This window comes from Ciona intestinalis, chromosome 14 (assembly GCF_000224145.3).
Source record: "Ciona intestinalis chromosome 14, KH, whole genome shotgun sequence".
NCBI classification, from domain to species: Eukaryota; Metazoa; Chordata; class Ascidiacea; order Phlebobranchia; family Cionidae; genus Ciona; species Ciona intestinalis.
The window spans coordinates 1,288,432-1,310,821 of NC_020179.2; the positions used below are offsets into that span (position 1 = coordinate 1,288,432).

The 22,390-nt window shown below is 36.2% G+C and overlaps 1 protein-coding gene across 1 annotated transcript in view; it reads right to left on the bottom strand.

Moving 5' to 3' along the window:
- Window positions 1-22,390, bottom strand: part of LOC100175143 (protocadherin Fat 1) — a 60,663-nt gene that overhangs the window by 17,368 nt on the left and 20,905 nt on the right. The window contains exons 5-24 of the mRNA XM_018814715.2: window positions 21,266-21,333; window positions 17,581-17,735; window positions 17,019-17,169; window positions 15,850-16,093; window positions 14,349-14,488; window positions 13,738-13,954; window positions 13,371-13,471; window positions 12,797-13,004; window positions 6,837-7,080; window positions 6,249-6,485; window positions 5,651-5,921; window positions 5,073-5,516; window positions 4,499-4,660; window positions 4,005-4,181; window positions 3,288-3,471; window positions 2,828-3,055; window positions 2,351-2,562; window positions 1,382-1,645; window positions 980-1,133; window positions 457-668 (exon numbers count right to left, since the gene is read on the bottom strand). Of these exons, the coding sequence (XP_018670260.2) occupies window positions 457-668; window positions 980-1,133; window positions 1,382-1,645; window positions 2,351-2,562; window positions 2,828-3,055; window positions 3,288-3,471; window positions 4,005-4,181; window positions 4,499-4,660; window positions 5,073-5,516; window positions 5,651-5,921; window positions 6,249-6,485; window positions 6,837-7,080; window positions 12,797-13,004; window positions 13,371-13,471; window positions 13,738-13,954; window positions 14,349-14,488; window positions 15,850-16,093; window positions 17,019-17,169; window positions 17,581-17,735; window positions 21,266-21,333 (4,073 nt within the window). The remainder of the gene's footprint in view (window positions 1-456; window positions 669-979; window positions 1,134-1,381; window positions 1,646-2,350; window positions 2,563-2,827; window positions 3,056-3,287; window positions 3,472-4,004; window positions 4,182-4,498; window positions 4,661-5,072; window positions 5,517-5,650; window positions 5,922-6,248; window positions 6,486-6,836; window positions 7,081-12,796; window positions 13,005-13,370; window positions 13,472-13,737; window positions 13,955-14,348; window positions 14,489-15,849; window positions 16,094-17,018; window positions 17,170-17,580; window positions 17,736-21,265; window positions 21,334-22,390) is intronic.

Consider the following 22,390-nt stretch of genomic DNA (forward strand, 5'->3'; position numbering starts at 1 on the left):
CGGGCCTAAATATGACGCCCATTGAATTACTGCCAGGTTATTTTATGAATGAATGAATGTAACTTACTTTATCCTCGCGTGGCAGGAAAATGACAGTCGGTATAACATTGGTGTTCGGTTTCATACACCACATGCCAGCTTACGAGTTATCATGTATGTTTTGTTGTGGATTGTTATATTTTTGGAGATTTTTATATATAAGATATAACACCGGTGTATTTTATATATGGGTGAGGTTTTATAGCAAGGCACTTATGGGCTGAAAAACAATATCCCCCCTTTTAATACTAGTTCTAGATACATACAAATATTCTATATGTGTCTGGTCTTAAAAGTTAGAAGTGCTAAAAAACAAAATATCTTAAGACAGAGAAGCCTTGGAATTTTTGCTTTTTTAACTTATAAAGTATAATATGCTAGTAACTATACTTAAAATATGCCTTTTTAAAAACTTACAGTGCCAACGATTGATCCTGCAGCCTGATTTTCCTCTATTGTGAAGTTATATGCAGGTTGATCAAACAACAATGCATTAGGTGATGTATCTTGTGTATTGATTTGAACCATAATATCCACTGTGGTAGTAAATAGACCGTCTGTAGCTGATACATTCGCATAAACTTTTGCAATGTCTTTGAAAGCATTAGTGGAAGCAAGAGTAATAATGCCTGAAAAAATATGTATATATATAGTTTTAAAGTTTTTTTTCGTTTGTATTCATTATGGCAGATGTTTACAGCAGTTAATGCTTACAGTTGAGAATTTAGACTTTGTGGTTTTTGAAAAAAATACACTGTGTGTTTATACACCTCATAAAAGTTATAACACCAGTGTCTTCTTACACCTCGTGGCCTGTAATGAGTTGTCAATTGGGCACCTGCCACCCTTTCATACTCCAGAGTCCAGACACAAACAATACATACCAATTTCAACATAGCAATGGAAGGACCTAATAAATTATTATCAAAATACCACTTACCTGTTGGTTGATCAATTTCTAGCATCCCATCGCTTGTTTGCCTCAAAGAATATCTGATTTTATTTTTGTCAGACACATCAGGATCTGAAGCCAACACTTTTCCAACAAAACTCTGAGCTTTTGCCTCTGAACTAATGAAGAACTCATACACGCTCTGAAAACAAAAAAATTATTACATTTATATAACCAATTTATAAAGGAAATAGTAACTAAGTTGTCATTTTAATCATTTTTACTCCACATGTGCTCTGAGAAGGATTTCTTATATTGTTGTAAACTATAACAAAGCAACCTTACATATTTTTGACAATGTTGTTGATTTTACAATAAACTACATTTCTTAATTACTAAAAAAATGGTTTTTAAATTTTTTTAGTTAAGCAAAAACACTAGAATTTATACCTGGTCAAATATGGGAGGGTTATCATTGACGTCGTTTACAATGACCCTCACTGTGACATCACAATACCGGGCCGGAGAACCGCCATCAGAAGCTCTGACGACAAATTCCATTTCAGATTTTGTTTCTGCGTCTAAATTGCTCGCTGTCCAGATTACTCCAGTTTCTAAATCGATGAGGAATAAACTCCCAACATCCTCGGAGCCAGGGAGGATGGTGTAGGAGAGGGAACCAAATGCTCCGGAGTCTGCATCAGTTGCTTCAACCTGAAAACGAAAAGTTTAGCAAAATTGAAACTTGAAATTAAAAAAATAAATTTTTAAATTTAAAAAAATAAAATTTTGAAATTAAAAAATTGGTATTTTGAATTTGCAAAAATTTATACTTTAAATGGAATTGAATTTCGCTTATTTTTTCTCAAATAAATTAAACCGACAGTAGTTATAATATAGTGCGTTTTATATAATAGGTTTTCACTTACAAGTTACACTGCATCGTGTTTTACCTATCTAGCTAAAAATTTGGACAACCTGTTAGTAATACTTCTGTAGCATCCTGTATAGACCCCAATGCCACGCGAAATTTCACTTAGTAAGTACAAAAAAACATTAAAACATGTTATAGGTTTCAGCTGTAATTACCATAACAGACCTAAATCTCAGGCCTTGCCACAGGACCTCAACATATAAAATATTCATTTTCTAACATTATTCTATGCATCGTGTCTTTACGCACCCTTTTGTTTTTTTTAGAAGTTTAACTTAAAAATAACTAAACATAAATGGCTTCTTTGTCTGCTAGGTGTAGTGACTAGTGACCACGCTTATTTACTTCCAATTAAATGTAAATATGTTTTTAACTGTAAGGGTGTTTTAACAACTGTTGTTTTGTTGCTATATCCTGTCTTTTGTTTAAAGTATTTCTACTAAATCAGGAGATAAATTAAGTTGTTATTATTATTATAAATTCACCTTTGCCACTTGAGTTCCTACTCTTGTATATTCGGGTAAAGTATGTGAGTAAACGTTCTCAGTAAAAATTGGGTCATTGTCATTTATATCCGTCACTCGGAGTGTAACTTCCACATCTGCGTATGCTCTTGACGCTGCATCCCTTGCCCTAACTCGGAGCTGGTAATGGTTTCTTTTTTCAAAGTCCAGGCTGCCCATGGTGGTAATAGTACCTTGAGGAAAAGTTAAAATATTAAAAATATTGATAACAAATTAGAACACATATTTTTTTGGGGGGGAAGAATTATTATTTTTAATTTTAGAAACTAATTTTAGTTATTAGCATTCATTATATAAAGAGACATTTTAAAAGTTAATAATATTCATTTCAAAGCGATTTCTTTTACGTTATTTCTTTACTGTGTGATTGTAACAAATTTTTGTCATACTTTTCGCTTTGATTAATATACTAAAAATATTTTTTATTGTGAATCCTACCTCCAATAAAGTCAATATCAAATAACTGCAGAGGGTCACCACTTTCTATGGTGTAATACACATCTGAACCATCTGGGCTTGAAGCCAACACATCAGATGTTACTACTGTGTGAAGCTTTGCATCCTCTGGTACCATTATTTCATCATAGAATGGCATGGTGAAGACTGGCGTGGCTCGGTTGACGAGAGAAATTCGAAGATTTGAAGTCCCGGATCGTTTTGGGGTGCCTGGAAGAAGTTTTTGATTTAAAAAAAATACTAGAAGATTTAAATTTAGAAAAGAGTGAAAGAGTGAAAGAGTGAAAGAGTGAAAGAGTGAAAGAGTGAATGAATGAATATATGAATAAATGGCACTTATTTAAGCATGTGTTTAAAAAAAAAAACAGTCGAAAGAACACTGATGTCCTTTTTCATACACATCATGCCTGCTTATGTTATGTATTGTTAAGTTCACACTTACCCATGTCAGTTGCTGTTAATGTGATGTTGAAATTAGCATTGTTGCTTCCTAATACACCAGCGGGTGTGAGACTGACTGTAATATTCCCTGTTACTGGATCAATGGTAAATAACTCAGAATATGAACCACTGAGAGTGTATGTTACTTGGCCATTTAAACCTGTATCTGCATCTATAGCATGGACCTTGAAAAAAAAGATAAAAAAGAATAAAACTAAATGATTTTAAAATTACTTCTTAAATACACTTTAAAAAATTAAATTTTGACTTAATTTGGGTTCTACTAAAAATAAGCACAAAATAAAACATAAATAATGGTATAGAATGTAGACTGGGTATGAAGATCATATTAAATGTGAAGTTCTCCATTTTTGTTTGCCTGGTGTATTTTAAAAACATTGTATCAATATTAGCAGTCTGAATATAATAAAAATGAAAATAAGTAACTTATGGTATGGGGATTACATCACATCTTAGTCATTGCTTTGGAATGTATGCTGAACTAATAAATTTATATAAGAGAAGTTTAATTACTTCACTGGAAATAATGTGACGTAACTGGTATATCATCATTCATGTTAGCCATGTAAATTTTATATTATGTTTATAGATACATACAGTACCATACTGACTGTCGCTTTGCCAATATTTACTGAAATTTTAATATTTCAAATAATATATTTAGGGATAAAAATAGTGATTTTTTTTAGATTTTTACCTGTTTGACGAATGTGTGGGGTAGGGCATCAACTTGTACAGTTGAGTAATATGGCAAGCCAACAAATAGGGGATTGTTATCATTACAATCATTGATTGTTACATTGACAATACATCGGCCTCTTCTTACTTGACCACCATTTTGTGGCATGTTTACATCAACTGCTTCAACAAGGATCTAAAACAGATGAGATTTAGACTTTGATGCATTTAAAGCAGTGACAAAACATTTAGTAATTAATGAAAACAGTTTTGTAGCAATAAAACTCCCAAAAATGAATTACCCACAAAGTGATTAACATGGTAACTTGTAAGCAGACACAAGGTGTTTGAACACCCATGTTATAACCCCTGTTGTTGCCCCGCCATACAAAATTAAACAAGCTTTAGTTATACATTCATTCATTTGGTTTATTATATCTCAACCTTAATTAAAACCATGACTCAAAGTAGTAGAACATTAAAATTTGATTCCAACCTAAAACAGCAACATACCTCATAAGCAAGATTTGATTCTCTGTCCACAGGTACACCAGTCGTTTCAATAATACCAGATGTGATGCCAATTTTAAAGTGCGGAGTTGGGTTAAGAATAGTAAACCTAATGTTGTCTTCAAGCTCCAAACCAGCTACAGTCACCACAACAACTGGTTCAATCTATAGAAAACATAATAAAATTAAAGGATTTTGTTTTAACTGTTATTTTACTTTGCAATATCACAAAACGTGTGAAAAAATAGAAGACAGTTTTGGTGAAGAAATTATTACAGAAAACAGTAGATAAAGTGTATGCTTATAAATAAATAATTTGGCTGCATAACTTATGTATAATTTAGCCATGTTTGCGGTTAGTCAAATACTTTTAAACGATTTTTGATCACTTGCACTTTTAAAAGAATGATCACTTGTATATCTAGTAACTGTTATCCAAAACAATATTTCTCTTTTTGTTTTATCAAAAGGCAAGTTTTAACAACCGTTTTTTAACATTGCTACCCGTTTATCGCTTTTGTAAACTCTCCCGTTCTTCGTTATGATCAAAATAAAAAAAATTCCATTTAACTCTTACCTCTGTAGAACTTTCCATAACTTCTGCTTCATATATTTCTTTGGAGAAACTGAGTTGGCTTTCCAGATTGTGCAGCATTACAGTTAGCACTGTGACTGTGCTTCTAATACCATCAGACGCCTGCAGTCTAAGTGCATACTGATTTTGCATGTCAGAAGAGTCACTTACAGTAACTGCACCAGTAGTTAAATCAATTGAAAACGCATTGCCAACATTGCCACCAGTAATAGAGTATGTGACATTGTTTTGGTTAAATGGGTCAGAATATGAAGCAGAAATTTCTTGGCTTATGACCACACCATTACATGTTGGCAAGTACAGATTGGAGCTGTAGTGGCTTTTAGAGAATTTGGGTGAAGAGATGCCTGTTCTTATAATGTTGACTGTAACTTCAGCATTTCTGCTGGACCTTAAAGTTGGACTGCCGATGTCAGATGCTTTAACCTGTAAAAAGTATTTGGTTTTTAAATATAGGTTTTGTAAAATGCATATTTCTATTTAACAGACAAAATTAAAAAACTTTTAAGGAAAAAATAACATTTTCTATAACATATGAAACAAATGTCAATGGTCCTTACTTCAAAAGAATAGTGTTGCACAATGCTGTAATCAAACAAATTCGCTCCAGCTTTAGTGCGAACAGCACCGGTGTATTGGTCAACACTGAAACGCTCATGAATCTCGTCTGAGGCTTCTGCGATGGAGTATCTGACCCTGCCGTTGTCACCTATGTCCTTATCTAATGCACGAACTATAAGAGGACCACTGATCCCATCTATTGAGGAAGATGCAGCCGATCCTGAGGACTCAGAAACGGAGCCAGAATATCTCAGTTTTTCAAATTCAGGCCTAAAATATAAAATAAAAATTTTAACAAAAAATTTTTGTTTTTTTATTCCTATTAGTGGTATAATGTGTCAGGGATTTACTTGCTTTTTTAATAAAGGTTACCGGGTTCCACGCCTGGTGCTGCTACCACTGAGACTTTATAGTTAACCCAGCGGTCACTAATGGGTTGCCCAAACTAAAATTCATATAGAAAAAATTCAGAACCCGCCAAGTTACATACATGTAACTCACAAGTGACCACAAGGAAAATGAAACATTATAATAATACTCATGTCAAAATTGCCCCATCGGTTAACGATAAATGAAGACATTTAATCAACATTTTACCTATTATCATTTATATCGTTAATGTTGACATTAATTGTTGTTGTTGATGTTGTTCCTTCAGTTGTCACTGCTGTCACATTGAAAATGTATGATGATGTCGTTTCACGGTCCAGTGCACCAACCAATGAGATGACACCAGAATGGGCATTGATGGAAAATACAGGTTCATCATCATTGACCATAGAAATCATATATGTAACACCAAATGGTGCACTTGCTTTCACAGTGGTGACATAGCTGTTAAGAGAATGGAATTTAGAAAAATGAAAATTAAAATGTATAAACATCCATAAGGCGATATACATCCATATGTATCAGTTTTAATTTAAAAATTACTATAGTTTGAGGTTATCTAAATGGTTTGTAATTTCCTAATTCTGTAAACACACTTGGAGAATTACCAAAACAATATGAAGTTTATAAAGTTTAAGAATGAATGAATGTAACTTATTTATTCTAGCAGTAGGGGGCAAAGATAGTGGTTATAACGTGAGTGTTCTGTTTTTTATACACCTAATGCCTGTTGATGAGTTACTCATACGTTCGCGTACGAAACTACACTGTTTGGATGAATACGTAACGGCCTACCTTCCGCTTGGTAAGTTTTCATCAAGGTTTGCAGTGATTTCGTCAGCTTCAAACTTCGGTGGCGCTGAATCGTCGTGTCTGACTTGTATGGTTACCTCTACGGTACTGCTGAGTGGCGTCGTAGCGCTGTCACTAGCTTGAACGGTCAGAACCATCGGCTGAATATTTTCGTGCGCCGTAAGAGTTTCAGTTGGAAATATTTCGCCAGAACTGGGATCTATTCTCCAAAGACCGTCATCGTTTCCTGATTGAGTAAGAATTTTACATTTTTAGCTTTTATGACCGAATTTGTAAGCTTAACTTGACGATTAAAGTCGTTTCAGTCGAACTACGTTATGCTATAGCCATGGCGACGCAGTAAATAGGGCTTTAGGAAACGGATACGGCGACAAAATAGCTATTTTCTTACGTATCCTGTAAATAATTTGAAACGAAGAATGCTAAACGCTTCACTTTGTATTTTTATTTCAAATTTTACAATGTGAGATGGGAAATATATCCTGCTTTACACCGGATTTCGTTTGGTAAATTTTTAAATTACGCTTTGTAGCGACATTGCGGCTCTTCACTGTACCGTGAACCATTCAACACGATGCCATAATATCTGGACATTCCGTTCATTCTGGAGACGCCCGGGCGCACGGGGCGGATAGGACCTTGGCGCAGCTGTTTCTGCACGGATGGCTTTTATATTTATTGGCACAGCGCCAGTCTGGGCAAAACAGCTTTCCGAGTTCTTCTAGGTAAGCAGACGAGCAGCTGACTCGGGTTGCAGGGCAAATATTTAAGCCATAACAGCGCCTTGTACACCATAAACACAGAGCCATAAGGGCAATGGTAAATATCGTAAATATGCGCACAATAAAGCTACGATAACATGGCCACCCACTCAACAAGGGGTCACTACGTATTAACAGCTGCTGATCACGACTTGGCCGGGATTTGAACCTTGGCACTTCAAAAAACTGCCCAGTATAAAGAAATAAAAATACCCTTTCCAAATCAAACCCCGAAAAACAACGTTCTACTAGGCATTTCTCTTAATCAAACAATACCTCATAATATAATCTTTGTTCTTGTTTCAAAGAGATAAATGTTCCGTTATGTTATGTATTTCTGTTTGGTCTTCTATAAATTTTCGCCATTTTTAACGCGACAACTATATATACCACTAGCATTAAAACTAATGATTGAAAGAATCAGTCAAAAAGCCCGACACGAATGACTATTTCGACGCCATTAAGGCATTACCATGCTTCAATTTGTCGAAAGCTCATAAATCAAACTACCAGCTAAATACTTCGTTAAATTCTCTCGCCTGTACAGTGTACCCAAAAATATATTTAGCAAAATTATTCTTTTTCTAAAGCGAATTATTTCGAGTGCAACGATGTACTATTTGCACAAGTAAGTCTGCTATTTAATTTGTTTGAACTTATTTTAATGTATGGGGCCTAATGATTGGCCTGTAGTTAATGAAACGAGTTGAAATAAGAAATCCCATTTGAAATGCTTTTAACGTCCGTGTGCAGTTAATCAAACTTTCACATGCCATATGTTGGAGCCCATTCCTCAAAATTTAAAGTTAGAATAAAACGCCTCGAGCTCACAATGGCATGCGCGAATAAACAGGAACGCTCCGTGTGTATACTAGCCACGCCACCCACTAATTGTCAATAAAAGAGTTCCATTTGGCCAAGTGCTTTCTGTGGTGCAGCAAGGCTACACCAGCTGAGAACAAATTGTATATACTCCCAATGCTTATAGAAGCGGAACTTAACCAATAGATGTGAGTCGTTCTAGTATAGTTCGCACGCGCTGCCATTAGCACGATTAAAGTGACATCAAAAGTCCCCGTGATAACCCAAAGTCATTACTGGCGGCATAGCGCCATGAAAATGCATGCCCGAAATGATAAGGCATAATCGGCTTCAAAAGATTTTCTGAACGCGGTAATTCGAAAGCCAATAAACACTTTCAAAGCGACAAAAAACGGTGCGCAAATATGTACCCTTTAAAGCGCGTATAGTATAGCTTAAAACATTACACCAACAAAAAAACTTACAAAAAAGATAAACATTTTTTGTTAAATAAAGTCGAAGTTATTTTGCAAACTAAACGTCCAAAAAAGGCATTTAATGTTCCCCAAAATACATAAATCTACTTTAACGACGACATTGGTGTAAGGGTGGCAATGCTACAATTTAGTGCCGAAAGGTGGGTATTACCATGCATGTTACACGGGTTCAAGCCATGTTGTTGTTCTGTTAGGGCTAAATGGGCACGGTCAAAGTTGATGGCTTAATACACCAAGTGTGTACAAAAGGTCGTTGCTGTTTATTATAATTCTGTGGGGTAAGATGGGAGACCGCTTGCATCTAAATCCCATATTTCCGGATCGTATTTCGAACAATTAACAACGCATTTTTAGAGTCGTGAGGATACGGTTATTTAATTTTAAAGTATTTTTGTTAACTACTAAATGGGACGATGAAGGAAAACAAAAACATTTCCCATCGTTCCCAACAAGTTTAACAGCAGTTATAGTGTACCGGGCTATTGGAACTTACATGTTTACTAAGTAATCTTAATACGATTTAATACTATCGCTAATTTGATTTGTTCCAAAAAATTTGAAGTCTAATCACCTCGTTAAGGTAGAACTTAACGTAATGCAAGAATAAAGCAACGGTCTTACACGATAAACTAAACTGACGTATTGCGATCGACATTTAGGTTCATATTAAATGCCCATATGCCAAACATAAATCACGTTTAATGAGTGTATGCTTGAAGCCATAACCCAAAAAGCCTAATGGATTCCCGACCACACGCGACAGTTAGGCATATATACGTTTTCCTATTACAACATTATTACACAATGCGGCGGACAGTCAATATTTGACTACGTTTTCAATAAATCAAAATGTCCACAACGGGATAGCATGATATACGCTTTATAACATAATACCAACTCATCATAAAACGACTTCTGCATTTATGAATGTCCCGGAACCAAAACGAAGCCAATACAACGTCTAGATTGCGCAATGTCCCCTCTGCTTGTGTAATCTATCTTTTGTTAGAATAAGTTTTGATAAGCGATGGCGCATAACACTTAACGACGAATGGAAATTTTGGCGACCCGTCTCTGCGTGCTATAGGTGCCGGCTAATGTACATAACGACGCGCTGTGGTTTTAAGTAATTTTGAAAATGTTGCGACACAAATTCCAGAGAATTTCAACTTGTTTATTCACTTCTATTAATAGTTATGTCAAAGATCATGTTTTTCGCACAGTTGATTTAAACCATATATGTATAGTTTTATAGTTTTCACCCTTTTGTTTTAACGATTGTCATTTTGTTGCTAATTTCCTTCTCTTTATTGTATAAATTAATTAGATCTTCACTATCGTATTCAAAGAGATTAATAAATTTATTTTCTTCCATTTATGATTAGAAGGCCAATGTGTTTTTAGTACAGTAGGGTGAAGTAAAATTGGACATGTTTTAATTCTCTTTTCTTGTCCCATTTTGGTAGTAAACCTAAAAAGTTTACAGAATTATATTACTGTATTCTCACGACTCTAAAAAAGCGTTGGAAATTGTTCAAAATACGACTAAGAAAAAATAGGATAAATGTGCTAGTATCCCATTTACCCCGTATAGTACTATATGCAATTGTTTCTGTATTGTGTTTTAATTTTCTACATTGAAGTATAATTAGAAATATATTGAATGATGATGCATGTTAAAATGCGGGCAAAGTCTTAATGAAAAATTCCGAACATAGTCGTAAAATGTGTCATATTTTCACATTTTTAAGATGCAAGAAAATCGAGCAATATGTGCTTACGTTTGGAAAGCAAAAAAACAACATAAAATTAATAGCTTTAGCAAAAAATGGTAAAGTCTTGTAATACAGTTATCATTTTTATTATTTTGTTTTTAACGAAAAAATGACTTCAGTTAGAAGTAAAAACAAGGGGTTGAAATTTTTCATTCAATCACACGTTTCAGGAAGTAACCCATTTCCATTTTCAAAAGACTAAAAAGGTTCGCACCTCATAGAAAAGCAATTTACATTAACGAAAAAGGACAGTTTAAATTGAACAGACTTACGCGGGTCAACTATTCTGTCGAATACATTTGGTCTGTAACAAGCGTACACAACGCTAATACATAGTGGTGAAAGTTTTTTAGCCGCAAGAAAGAAAGACAGAGGCGTAAACTATTACGACAAGCGCGAAATATACGCTTCAAAACAACAGCCGTCAGTTACGTTAAATCAGACGTGTCGACGGTAACGAATAAATCAACAAAATTCTTAGTTAAAAGTCAGTTTAGAAATATTCGTGGATTTTTTTTCGAACCTATTTAATTTTTTTTTAAAAAGAATTATATAAACGTGTTCGCACGACTCTAAAGAACCTTGTTAATTGGGTAAACACGATTGGGAAATATGGTATATTTTCAGTTAACGTACTCCATCTTACCCCACAATATCATATTAAAAATTGGTAAAAAATCAAATTAAAATCATGTGTTTAAAAGTTTAAGGACATCAAGAAAATCGTCCATATGTCTAATAACAAAATTGTGCTTCTCTCAAATTTGTTTTTTATTTTAAACAAATAAGTATTTTCTCCAACACTTTACAATAAAGATTGACATTTCATGGGTGCCGAATGCGACTGGCTTCCGAAATACAGTCGGAAGCACCGGACAAAGGCATAATTGGCCGAGCCCGTACAATACTTCATGATTTATCGAGTTTAAATTGACTCAGTGACAACCCGGGCGTTACTGCGCGTCGTATAGGCTTTCCACGTTCGAGTTGAGTAATTAGATTACGATTTACAAGCAGCGTACCGCCTTTTGACCCTCAATGTTTTGCTTTCGCTTAAATGAGGGCTGTTTTCGTGGTTAATTTATGGCCACTGGTATAAACATAACAGCGTCATTAGCGACCGGCGTAGCACCACGCCTTTGGTATAGGTTATACTAATTTATATTGAAAGCGTGGGGTTATAATATAAAGTTTATGACCTTAAATTATGAAAAGTCGGCGCCCCTATTTGAAGTACATAACGTTTTATGTTTGTCATTATAGCGCTTAGGGATTTCAGAGAATAATAAATGGACACTACAGTGACCTATGTTTTCCTCTTACATGTACCGCTGTTCCGTTACACGCGCTAATTGCCTCTTGTGTTTTGAACAAGCGACCCCAATACGAGTGTAAAGAGAGCTTTGATCGTGCAGAGAATATGGCGTAACTCCAAAATCATTTTAAGTGTCTCTAAAAGTAGGTGATTTCATCGCGTCCACAATACCTAATTTCTCGCAATTATTAGCTAAATTTATTAGTCATGCTTTTCCAATGTGTCGCAATTAGGCAAGTTCAAACGAAGGTTTTTGACCAATATTAAACGCAGCTGAGGTACAGTACACTACCAAGAAAGGACTGTGCAGCAATCTCCTGGGAGAGTACGCCACCGCATTACGTAAACCGGTATTACTTGCAATTAAATTTCTCAAAGGTGTCCTCGCCAGGGAACTATAGCACAATTCAACACGTGAAGAGTTTTTAAAGGGATTTGATTTAAGACGGAACAAAAGCTACGCAAACATAAGGATAATATAATAAGTTAAACAAAACGCACAGGCTTATAGAATTAAACATACATTCGAACAGTTCTGGGGTCCCGGCTATTTCACAGTCTGGATTTTAAATATTGTGTGTTTTTGTGGGTATAAGACAGGAAACTGTTCCCATAAAATCCCATATTTTCTTCACCTAAATCCCATTTACCACCTAAATCCCATATTTCCTTAAGAGTCGTGGGGATAAGGTTATATAACTCTGTAAATACATCATATATACGACTAAATCAGTCGAGAAATTAAGCCATGACCCATCTACCCCACCCTACTATACTAAACACAGTTACACACCTTCGACAATTGAGTATTCTATCTTAGCATTCATTCCCGTGTCTTGGTCACTGGCCCGTACAGTTACAACACTAGATGATTTCATATCAACAGCTCCAGTGGTCTGGTCCGCTGCTCCAACAGTTATAATTCCAGAGTAACTGCTCGCAGTAAAACGGGGTGCGTGTTCGTTTATATCTCCAATGGTAATAACGACACGACAATAACCCTGCAAAAAAATAAGCATTTAAATGCATGTACACACGGAATAGGCTATTTTCGGCGCTATGGTTCAGTGGCTAGGTGATCGTATTGAAGCCCAAAGATACAGGGGTTCGAGGCTCGATGCTGCTACCATTGTGTGCGTGTATAGATGCTTGTAGTGCGGTTTGCTTAAAAAAACACCGTTCAGTAATAAGATCACACAATGTCGATGCTTGGCAACACGTAAGCGGGTATAAAAGTACACCCGTGTTATAATTAACGGTCGTCGTCGCCCTGCCACGCGCGGATATATACCCATACATTCATTTATTAACTATATAAGCTTTCCTTAGGTCAAAAAATTATATTTTAATATTTTTCTTAAACTTGCCTGTAATGAGAAAGGAGAGCCTTGGTCGTCGACTTCTATTATAAAGATATGTTCCCTCTGTACTTCCCTGTCTAGTTCCCCTTGTGTGTAGATTACACCATCTGTTCAAAAGGATTTAAAATCAAACGCCAAACCAAATGACCAAAAAAGTAAAAAGATTCTGTTTGAGTAAAAAACGTTTTACAGTTACACAATTAATAACGGTCTATGGGAGTCGTGAGGACACGGTTTTATACTGTTTTGAATATTCTTTGTTTACAACCGAATGAAATAAGAAGATAAAACAAAAAGGCTTCCTAACTCCCTCACCCTACTATAACAATATTCAATTAATCAGAAATCTAGAAATGTTCAAATTTAAAATTACCTGAAGTTATGCGGAATTTGTCCTGACTAGTAGAATGCACACTACTCCATATTCGGTAAATGAGGTTCCCATTCTGTCTCGGTTCGATGTCACCATCCGTGGCCGTGACTTGGAACACCATTGTACCGACTGTGGTGTTCTCTGATATTGTGTGCTCGTATACGGCTTGATCGAAAACGGGTCGGTGGTCGTTCAAGTCTCCAATTCGAACCACAATCTAAAATATGAACGCATTTTATTGTATGGTACTGTGGGGTAAGATGGGATACCGATAGCACATAAATCCAAATTTTCTGATTGTGTTTTTTAACAATTAACAACGCTCTTTTAGAGTTGTGGCGCTATGGTTATAACATACTCTTTGTGTACTATCAAATAGGAAGATAAAAGAAAATAAAAACATGTCAGATCTTACCCCACCCTACAATATATATTGTTTTGAATACGCCATTTAATACAAATGGACAAGTAAGTATATGTACCATACTGTTATTATGGGCGAGGTATGCCAAGGATTTAGTCCAAAGATAATCTTTTTTCTTCACACTGAAGTAAATATACAATCAGATTTCTTTTTAGAGCGAATATAATTTGAAATGATTTTAACTCACATTTGCTACATCGTTATTGTAACCGTCCGACGCCCAAATTGTTAAGTTGTAAAAGTTCTGGATTTCAGCGTCTGGATAACCAGCCGTTACTAATGACCCGTCTTGACTGTTCAGGTGAAACATACGATCGTCGTCGCCCGCTGTAGAAGTTATGAACAGTTAGTCTTGGGGAAATATGTGGTATACAGATAGTGTGACAGGACAGGATACCATTAGCGCATAATATTCCATATTTTCTGATCGTGTTTTTAACAATTATAAACGCTTTTTTGAGTCGTAATGCTGCAGGTATATAACTCTTTAAATGTTCTTTGGGGCGATAAAATATAAAGTAAAAATGTTCCCTATTACCCTAACCTATATAAAAAGATACGGAAGCTTTATAGGAAATTGGAACAAAATTGAAGATATTTCGGAATTAACAACTTCTTATTTTAGCAAGTATTAATAAATGCCGCTTAATATTGGCATGGCAGGCAAAGACACGCGTTATAACACGGGTGTTGTGTTTCATGTACCTCGTGCCCGCTCAAGAGTTACTGCGTATTTAATTTTGAGTGCGTTTTTGTCAGAATAAATATAAACCACTAAAATTTACAAGAAAGGGTGTGAACTGTTTGTCTTCATTTTAGCTGTCAAAAATCGTGGGCGAAAGTCTTTTGCGTGACGAGTAATCGGAAATACAAAGTAAAGAAAGCGTTGACCAAGAACGAGAAAGTTTGACCTGCCGCTTGGGTAAAGGGTTGTGCAAATATTGTGACATGCGAAGTGACCGAAAACAATATTTATGGCTTCCTGGCTTTGCTGTTCAAGGCATCTGCCAGCGGTTGACACGTGATACTAAAATGAGGCGTCGATTTGCGAAGTAAAGAGCGATTAGGTGCTTTCAGTGGCCGTCATCATTACTCAAAGCTATGGTTTGGCAATAAATAGCATGACGCTGTGTATCTTGTTATAGCTATATCTGCCTTCTCTTGTGAAGGAATTTCCTTCAATTTGAAACTTTAATAAAAGCGGTAAGCGAAAAATGCCCGTAAACAGGCTCGTTTCAAGGAAATCTTTTGCACCAACTCGAATGAGTATTACTTGGTAATCTGACAGCTAACAGGATATAGAGGTACGCGATAACGAGGAATATCCAATCGAAGTACCGCCGCCAAAACGTCTTGGTTCTCAGGCCCTCCCAATGCTGGTATGAGACCTACCGTTGCCGCACATGGCGTCTATATATAGTTATCACCGACAGACGACAGTTGCAATTATGTCTGGTAATCGGAAATACAAAGTAGATAGAGTCCGCCCATTGGGAGGCTAAAGTTACTCAGTAGTTATGTGCTTAGAAATGACAAGCATAAACATTGTCAATACTAATCTAGTCGCGCCGATACGACAGCGCAATTAATAACATGTTAGGCTTGGATCAAATGCCCTACCAGATCTCTAAGGCATACAAATAACATAGGAAACCGGTCAGAACCAGTTTAAACTAGATTTGACCTACCCATGATCATGAAGCGTATTTCGTCCGAGTCCTCATCCGTAGCTTTGACCAGTGTAACCAGTTTAGTCTGCTCTTGACTTCCGCGGAACTGTCTTTCCACAGTCTCGAATATCAGTACATCAGCCACTGAGTTGGGAGCGATTTTTGGAGGAAGCAGTGAATTTAAAGGCTGTCCCGTCCAGTGTATGTCAACTCGTTTATGTTTCGAATGGCGAGCTGGGTTTCCGTTATCAGTTGCGACGACCTAAATGAAATTTAAGATCAAGGAAACTGCTTGTAAATTCTGGTTTTAAAAGTCAATGGCATCCTTTGAAATTACTTGTTCTTACCCTATGGGAAACACCATTGAAGTTTACTGTGAATATAAAATTGTTGATTTATTCTCGTGTTGAAGTTATTGTATGCTATAAATATTTAGTTAGTAATATACAATGGTGTATATGTATATGACTGGGTTAAATCCCGTGTGGTCTTGACAAAGAAATCACCCATATAGAATATAAAAGGGTGTTTATGTATTTTTTGAATATGCAGTATATCTAAATGTAAAGAGCCTTTGGTAAAAGTGGGAGGTCCTATTTCGTATTCTGTATCTATATACATCATATAATTCTTTGTCGTTTGGCTTACATGAAATCTACACGGCTTATTTGGATCGAAAACGAAGGCCCACAAGTCAAAAACAAGCGTTGGTAATATAAAACATATTTATAACACGACAGTGCAATGACAATGCTAATAATATATACAACACTTATTCGTGTGTGGCTGGTGTATAATAAATGTCATTACATTGCATGAGCTTAATGTAACACGCTAAGTAGGTTCATGTAAGATGGAACGTTTCATTTTTTTTACCTTCGTTTAGTAGTATAGGCAAAGAATATGGACAGAAATATAAAACCGTTTTTTCATGACTCTAAAAGAGCGTTGTTAATTGTTACAGCAAACTACTTTATGATCATAGTAGGGTGGGGGAAGATAAGACAACTTTTAATCTATTTTCTCGTCCCATTTGGTAGAAAGAACAATCAAACAATTATAAAACCGTATCCTCACGACCCGCACATACCGTTATTAATAGTTTAAAACACAGTCAAGCTATTATGTGCTAAAGGTGTCCAGTCTTCCCCACCCTACTATATGTCAAAATAATGAAGTAAACCGACCTTAATTACACTTCTGGTTCCTTCTTTAAATCCTTGCTGCGTGGTGATCACTCCATTGTTTGGATTGATTTTAAATCGACTGTTTCCGTTTATCTTATACTTGATTTTGGCGTTTCTTCCTTCGTCTTTATCATAGGCGACCACCCGTGCTCTAAGAAATTGTAAAACTTAGTTCCGGATATATTATAACAGATTATTATAACAGCAACCAGTAGGCAAGGGGTGTACAAACACATCATAAAGGCCTGGTTTATAAATTTACTCCTATGTGCAATAAATTATTTTATGATCAGTTGCTAGGCAGAAATTGCTGAAAATTAAATTTGTGAACCTCAAAAATGTCTGCTTTTCTCTAAAAAAAGATATAATTTGGTGGTCATATCGACGTGGGTATACATGGTTTTAATGTGTAGTAGGGTGGGGTAAGACGAGACATGTTTTCGTTCTCTTTTCTAGTCCCATTTCATAGTAAATAAAAAATGTACAAAAACGTGGGTAATTGTTAAAAACACGATTAGGAAATATTAAATTCAGGTAGATTTTTTTGTATAACATGACTTACACTTCAACGGGCATTCGGGTTCGATTGCGTGCAGGTATTTGAAGCAAGGATTCAATATTTCTAAACTTTGGCGGGTTGTCATTTTCGTCTATTAGTTCCACAACTACTTTTGCAAAGGACGATAAAGGAGGTTCACCGCCGTCCGAGATCAGAACCTAAAAAGAAAAAACAAAAAAAGTTAAAGCCACACAACGGAAGAGTTATTTTTTGGAAGTATGAAAAGGATTTGAGTTTTATGACCATTGCCGGCAGCTTAAAAGTGAATTCCGGATCATTTTTGGCCTAGTAAGTAAAGACGCATTACATTTGCGAACTGCCAGTAACCAGGATAGGCAAATAAGCATTAGCTTACGCCGTATTGTGTTAAAGAGTTTTTATTGACCTACAAACATGGCTATTATTGCCGTAAAACAAACTCAAACACGATTTCTCTTTGAAAATTCCCGGATATTTGGTGTCAGCCATAGGTCAAATATTTCAGAGCATGAATTAATAAGCAATGAGCATAAATATGCGCCATAAAATAGTTGACAGGCGTCAGCTAAAACGCGGGGAAAATCCGACACAAACTCGTCGGTGCGTTGCTAGGTTTCTCCACGCTGGTTTAAACCGGAATAGACAGGACACGGCTTAATTAAAAATCCAGGATCCAAATCAATCGTCAATGGCGAATTTACCGAGAAACAACATTCCAGACATTTCGCCAAAATCACAGAACTGGAATACAATACATATCCCGTCCAATTGTTATGGTTAATTTGCAGCAAGCAAAAGTATTGGCGCGTTAAGACCCAGAATCTGCACTTAGACAGCAATTGCCGAACCTTTTTTGTGAAATACGGCTTAGCAAGCTTATTAAAGAAAGAACATGTACGCCCGCAAGGTACAGTGCAATACACGGCAATTTAACAATTCGTACAGGTCTATTCAGCGTCTATCCAGCGTAAAATGAACTCAAAATAACTTTTGTCAGCTGTCGTTTCGAATCCTTTTCAATATGGATTATTATTATTGGCTCGACTAGAATAATGAACAGACGTCAAATACGACAACAGTCTTTTTTCTGAAAAGCCAGAAATATGTCCATGTATTGTGACTTAATGCCCCGTATGATTAGTATAGGCTTTGGTGTCTTCAAAATTCGTTTTAATATTATATTCTATTCAACCGGAGTTAGATTCTATAAGGGTAGAATATATATTAAGTAAATTTTGGCCCAAATATTCTTCAAGATCAAACTGCGCACATTAAATTGCAGGAAAAATGTCTATAGAAGTCGTGAGGATATCGTTTCATAATTCTTTTTTTTTTTCGCTTGCTACCAAATGGGACCAGAAAATAGAATGAAAGGTGCCCCATCTCCCCCACCCTACTATATTATATTATTTACTCGTATATTGAAATATAACACATAAGGTCATAAGCATTATATAAACGCCCATTGTAAGCTTATTGTGATGGATCTGCGGAAACAGCATATTTAATGCTTTGTATTTTCAATGGATTTTAAGATAAATAGTCGGATTTAGGGTTTTGTAAACTAACGTTGGCTGTCTGCACGCGATGTGTACTGGCGTTATGGTGTTGCTAAGCCAGACTGTGACGTGAGGATAAAATTTGACAGTTCTAATCTTCTAAGTGGAGTGAGTCGCCGACGCCGCGTTATAACAGCCTGCCATGCTACGTGTGATAAATGTTTGTATTTTTAGCGCGGTCCGCGAGACCGGAACCGGTGTATTTGACGCCTTTGCCCGTAGTGGGTGGCGTTTTCGGTCGCAAAGTCACGATTCCGCCCCGATTACGATTGGTACGACAAAAGATCCCATTAGGTTTTTGCAACTATGATGGGTGCGAATGTATTGTCGACTTTTGGCGCGTGGAAGAATACACGGGGTTAGCCGTACCGGTATGGGTGGTAATCCATTAACGCCAAGGTAGAATTTGAACGCGCTAAAAAAATGATGGATTAGGCAATTGCGGACAAGTTATATGAGGGGTGCGTGAAGGTATTTTCGTTTATAAAACGTGGATTATGGACAGGAACAAATATAGGGTCTTGTTACGGCAATACTTTTAATTTTGGTGTCGTTAACTAGACCAAAAGACAAACTTTTTTACGTATTTCGGTATCTGCGAATAAAAATCATGTTAACAATGCTAATTTATTAAAATAAAATGGTATTTTTGTCATTTTCCGATGAAAACGTGGCTATTTTTCAAAGGCAATCTTTAGTTGTTGCTTGGCCTACTAGAGAGTCGTGGATGGTGCTATTTCCCAAATTGGTGCAAATTTGTCGATTTCTAAATCCGTTGTTGTAAATAAGGACGACAAAACAAACAAAGTTGTGCTTGTTGGACCAGAAACGCTCATGTCTCATAAGAGTGCTTGAAAATCAGTCGAGTCGCCGACAGTACAGGCTCTAACAGCCACGCGTAAACGTGTTTACTGTTCATTTAGTCGCTGTGTTGGGTAACTCACTTAAAGTTGTTTGTACCTTAAACAAAAAAGAGAAAGCAACAAAACGCATCAGCTAGAAAATCCGGCCATGTTTGGGAACAAAGGCAGCGCATTTTGTTTATTTTCACTTGCTAAAGTAGGTCACCAAACTGCGGTATAACTTTATGTACAGCGGTCACAGAAATACTCAAAACAAAACTTTTAGAGTCCATTAGCGCCAAACTGATCTAATTTTCGTTTTGTGTATGGTTAATGTATTGACGTTACCATGTTTTGTTGACGATTTCATAAAGTGCATTTTGACAGAGTGAGGTATATGTCAAAAGGCTAAGAAAATACCGAATAACCAGCGCAACGGTTTGTTTTTATTACAATCACTACTTTATTGAATGGATCATCAACAAAACTAGGGCTGTATATAACACAGAGCTTTTCAAAAGGTCTTGGCCAACCATGCCAGCAGTATGTGTAAGCATAAGACAAGTCGGTTGTTTTGATAGACGCGGGCCAATGAGCCTGGATAAAATTCCTTCTAAGCTTTAAGCCAATAGTCGCGATTCTTCGGGGTATTCAGACCTGTGACGAATGCTTTCTGCTGGAAAACTCGGGCTGTTGTTTGAAATTCCACAACTGTACGGCCGCCATTTTTGCCAGTATTACATTACCCCACACGTGCTACAAATAACTACCTACAACAGTACAGCTTCTGAGTCACTTAATTTTCCGACGAAAATGACATGGATTTTTACGAAAAATATCAAGGACATAGGCTTAGAGTGGATTTAAACTGTAGCCTTTAACTGCTAGGTTTGTTTCCCGACCCCCTACAGAACAATACGCGGCACGAACGGTTTTATTAAGTTTGAATTGCTTTGGTTATTTTAGTTGTCGCTAAATCCGATAATTGACAAACACGCAGTGCGCGTTGCTAAAATAATAGCTACGTCGGCAATGGTTTTAGGCGGGCTATTGAAACTCGTAACTTACAAAGAAATAACGGGCAATTACGTTAGCATCTAGCTAGATTCACTGGCTCGATTTTCGTGATCGGCGCTGGAAATACTAGCTGGAAATTGAAGAAAATTGTATATAATGGCGACGATAAGTAGAATTTGGCAATGGGTCTTTTAGCTTAGCTATGGGCAATTCATACCAACACATTAAGTGTTCGGTTGGAGAGAGAAAACGTTGTGAACAAATGTAGTTTTAATATCCTATGTGTCATACCTCAAATCTCATGTCTTGTGCTGAAATTCGTTCTCGGTCCAGCTTCCTTTTTTTAGTTGTTATAATTCCTGTAGAAATAATACTGTTAAAATAATGCAGATTGTGTATGCACCATACGATATCTTAAATTACTACGCAATGTGCTGTCCATAGGGTATAGGTTTTAATAAGGTTTTATAATGAATGTAAATCCATGCCATAAATTTTTAATGTATGAAATACGACTTTAACTAAAGCCATACATTTATAACTGATTTAACACTATTTTTAAATACTTTTTTCTACTAACACTTTTTGGACATTAAATATTAATCGTATTTATAAGGAAAATTAAATGGAGATTAAAATTTTAAAGTCCCATCTTTTGACCTGCACAATTTTGCATGCATTATTTTGTGTTTAGATTTTTCGAATTTATTTGCGGGAAGACCTTTTTCCATAACTTATATTTGCATCTTTACAAAGTTTTTGCTTTTAATAAATAATTGTCAATTAGTAAGGGTTTCGCGGTACGTAATTTTAAAAATCCTAAAACAAAAGTCCAACACCAAAACATAAGGGATTTTTTTGCAGCCAATGTCACGGTAACTAATGGGCCGATTTTCGGCTCTGTCAGCGCCTTTCAGAAGCAAAAAGATGACCAGATAAGCGAGCCATTGCTGGCCAGTGCGTCTGCTGGAAACGAAATTAGCACCAGATGCAGACGCTGATACTGCCCGGTAGAGCGCATTGCCCAAACAAAATCACAACGAGTTAACTGTTCCTACGCCAGTGGGTAGCAGTACCAGGTTTACTGTAAGCGAGGCTGTACTAACTATACGACAGTACCGCTGACGCTGTGCATACTGTTCTTTGTTATTCGATAGCAAATTACTGCGGCGGTTTGTGGACACTTATGCCTATGTATATGGACCATTTTACGGTCGCTGGACTGGCCCGATAACGAGCTACTGATCTGTGTACAGTACACTTCAGTTTATCTCAATGGTAGACGTACAGTTTGCCAACGAACATAATTAAATTGAGGTTATAAGATAACCCCATTTGTGTGATTTCACCACGAATCGAATTGGCCTAGTTTTAACATATAGCATAAAATTAAAAGCTGTACAAAACAACTGTATA